This window comes from Saprolegnia diclina (genome assembly GCF_000281045.1).
Source record: "Saprolegnia diclina VS20 unplaced genomic scaffold supercont1.25, whole genome shotgun sequence".
NCBI lineage: Eukaryota > Oomycota > Saprolegniomycetes > Saprolegniales > Saprolegniaceae > Saprolegnia > Saprolegnia diclina.
This window is the reverse complement of record NW_008246092.1, coordinates 667,098-670,299: the sequence shown is the minus strand read 5'-3', so window position 1 is coordinate 670,299 and position 3,202 is coordinate 667,098. Positions and strand designations below refer to the sequence as shown.

General features: G+C 64.8%; 1 protein-coding gene across 1 annotated transcript; it reads right to left on the bottom strand.

The window, feature by feature from the left end:
* Positions 1 to 61: 61 nt before the first annotated feature.
* Positions 62 to 3,136, bottom strand: SDRG_08456 (hypothetical protein; the record flags this gene model as incomplete). The annotated part of the gene is made up of 7 exons (XM_008614344.1): positions 62 to 97; positions 142 to 254; positions 306 to 574; positions 621 to 719; positions 771 to 1,435; positions 1,488 to 2,941; positions 2,998 to 3,136. 7 exons carry the CDS (start codon positions 3,134 to 3,136, stop codon positions 62 to 64), a joined length of 2,775 nt encoding a protein of 924 aa, XP_008612566.1.
* Between the last annotated feature and the right edge of the window lie 66 nt (positions 3,137 to 3,202).

Here is a 3,202-nt window from a genome sequence, read left to right as displayed (position 1 = left end):
CGTCGTGAGGTTGAGCGGCTGCATCGTCGCCGCGTCGGTGAGCAACGCGACGTCGATCGTGTCAAAGGCCGGCCACTGCCGCACCGTCGGGTCGATGCTGAGGCAGAGCGAAATGTTGTCAAAGGCGCCCGACATGCTCACGCCCTGGCCCGGTCCGAGGAGCTGGCCGTAGACGAGACCGCCAGGCGTCTTGAGCACGAGCGGGTTGAGTGCTTGCGACGTGCAGTACGGCGCCAGCGCCAGCGTGTAGCTCGCTACCAGTGCCAGTGATGACCCATTCAAGAGCATGGTGAGATGGTATGTACCGATCGAGTAGGTCGAGACGCTGAGCTGCGCCGAGCCGTCGGACGCCGCGTCAAGACGGCGCCGGGCCGAGAGCGAGCTCGGACACGTGAGCGTCACGAGGGCCGACGTCGTGCCGGTCGGGATCGACGTTGAGCTGTTGCCGCAAAAGATTTGGCTCTGGCTCGTCAGCGTTGCATTGGCCGAGGCCGGCGTCGAGAAGCACGCGCTGTTGGCCGACCGACCGCACGCACACGCGAGCTTGCTCAGGACGTCCGTCATGCCATTGTACCTACATCGCATCTTAAGCCACCTGCCAGTCTTATCGTCGTTTGTACTGGAGAAGGGCCTTGGTCTTCTGAAGCCGCGCGACGCGCTTGGCGATCGGGCCTTGAAGCACTTGGCCGAGCAGCTGCAGCGACAGCGTCGGCTTGTACCTAACATTGCAATGTTGATATCGCGTCCATATACGGACGAGAGGGATGTACGCGTTGGCCGAGACGAGCGTCGTGCCGCCGGCCTGCCATGTGTACGCCTCGACGTACGCCGGTGCCCACACCCCGGACGTCCACGTATACCACGGCTTGAGACTGCCGCCGCATTTCGTGCACTGCGTGGCGTTCTTCATGCTTAGCGTCGTCGCGCCAGGCTCGAGACACCCGAGGGTGCTCACACACGCCGACTGCGTCGTCGCCGGCGTCACCCAGCTACCGCCCGCCGTCGCACACGCAGCAGCCGTAGCAATACCGTCGACGCGGCACCCGCGCGGGTGTACCTTCTCTGGCGTCGCACAGCCCGACCCGGACGCCGGTGCGACGCAGACACCGACTGTCGTCTGGCACTGGCTGCAGGTTGCGACCGAAACCTGATTGAGCCCGGTCGTGATCTTGGCCTTGCACGTATCTCCGTACGTCCAGCCCGCGTCCAAGCAGACCTTGCGCCGACCGTCGGGTCCGTCGTTGCACGACCCTTGCGATGCGCACGAGACGGCGTCGGTGCACGGTCCGGACGTCCACCGGCACCCGAGCATGGTCGCATATACGTCGGTCGTATTCACACACGTAGTGGCCGACGCGTAGCTGCTGCAGGTGCGCCACGTCGCGCTCGTCAGCGCCGCGCACGCCGTCGTCGAGTTGGCGCTCATGTCCATACACTAGTCCCGTGATATGTGAGACCAAAATCCAATTAGAGAATAGAAAAAGTACCGGAGTCGAGCTGTAGCCGAGGCTCGTGCAGTAGCTGGCGTCGGTGCTAAAGCAGGCAGCGCTGCCTTGGGCGGCCAACGGACTCGACGTCGGGACGGCGCACGTCGAACACGCCATTGTGCACGACGCCCATGACGACGACGACGTGCACTGCGCTGCGCTCCAGCCGTCGACGCGCGGACTCCCGACGCAGTTGCCTTCGGCGCACATGGCGCTCGTCGTAAACGCCCCGGGAAAGAACGTTCGTGACGCGCTCAAGAACGTGCCGCCAAGGGTGTTGCAGTTGGCTGCGGTCGTGACCGTCATGCAGATGCCGTGGCCGTTGGCGTGGTCTTGCAGCCACTTGTAGTTGGCAGTCGCCGTGCACGTCGCCGGTGTCGTCACCGACGGCAAATAGCACCCGCGTTGGCACGTGACTGCGCGGCGGGGGTACTGTGGCACGACACCAAACGGTGCGTAGAACGCGCCAACGTCGGTGGCGCTGGGACACACGTCGGACCGGAGGCAGTCGGTGCCGACCATGGTCGAGTTGACAATTGCGTTGCAGACCTTGGCCGTGGCATCCCAGTTGCCGCCCGCCGAGGCGCACGCATTCGACGAGCCGACCGCGAGGGTGCAGCTGGGCCACTGCGTCACGCTCGAGCACACATTACCCGCGCACTTGGCACAGAACGGCGTCGGGTCGGCGCAGTTGGCGGCCGCCACGAGCTGGTTGGTGCAGATGGTCGGTGCGAGGCACGCCGTCTCGTTGGCGACCACGGTTGTCGTGTTGCAGCAGCCGGCCGACTGTTGCGCCGCCTTGCACGACGTGCACCCCGCGCTGTGTCGACTGCAGCTGCTCAGACACGAGGCTACGTCCCAGCTACTGACTGTCGTCATGCACGCGAGCTGCACCGCGTTGCCGTTTTGAATGGACTTGAGCTTCCCAAAGCAGCACGCGCCGTAGCCGCCGCTCACAAACCACGTGCCGTTCTGCGCCGCACAGCACGTCGGGTCGGTGATCGTGTAGGCGAGCGCCGGCGCGGTGGGCGGCGCATACGAGCACGGAAAGGCTTTGTTGGTCGCGTTGAAGTACGCGTCTGGCGGGCAGCATTGGTTGCGGTTGTACTGGTCCATGTACCACGTGCCATTGGCGAGCGCGCAGCCACCCGCGGTCATGGGCAGCATGCACGTCGTCATGCACGCGGTCTGGTCCTTGCACGCACCGGTGATCGCGTCGAACGTGCACGCATACCGGGCGCAGGTGGACGCCGTAGCGCCGTACGAGGCGCACTGGAGCCGGCCGCCGTGCGCAATGCACGTGGCGTTGACGGAGAAGTCAATAAGCGCGCCTGCTTGCGACATGAGGAGGCTCATGTAGTCGCCGTCGTCGCACAAGGTGGCCATTTGGCACGTGGCGTTGCATGCGTACACTTGGCGGGTCGTGCCAATGCCTGGCAGCGTCGCGTACGGTCCTACACGACCGAGTGGATCAAGCTATCCGAAATGCAACGAGGTATCAAAGTCGTACCGACGCACTGAGGCACGGACGCGTAGGTGCCAAAGGCCGTCGCGAGCGCCGACGCCGAGCTCAGTGGCGAGAGACCCCACTGCGCTTTCGCAAAGCGGACCACGTCCGGGTCCATGTTGGCGCCAAAGCACTCGGCCATGCAGCGGTTCATTGCGTCGTACGGTACGCTGCACGTGCCTGTGCCCGTCGCCGGGTTCTTGAGGCA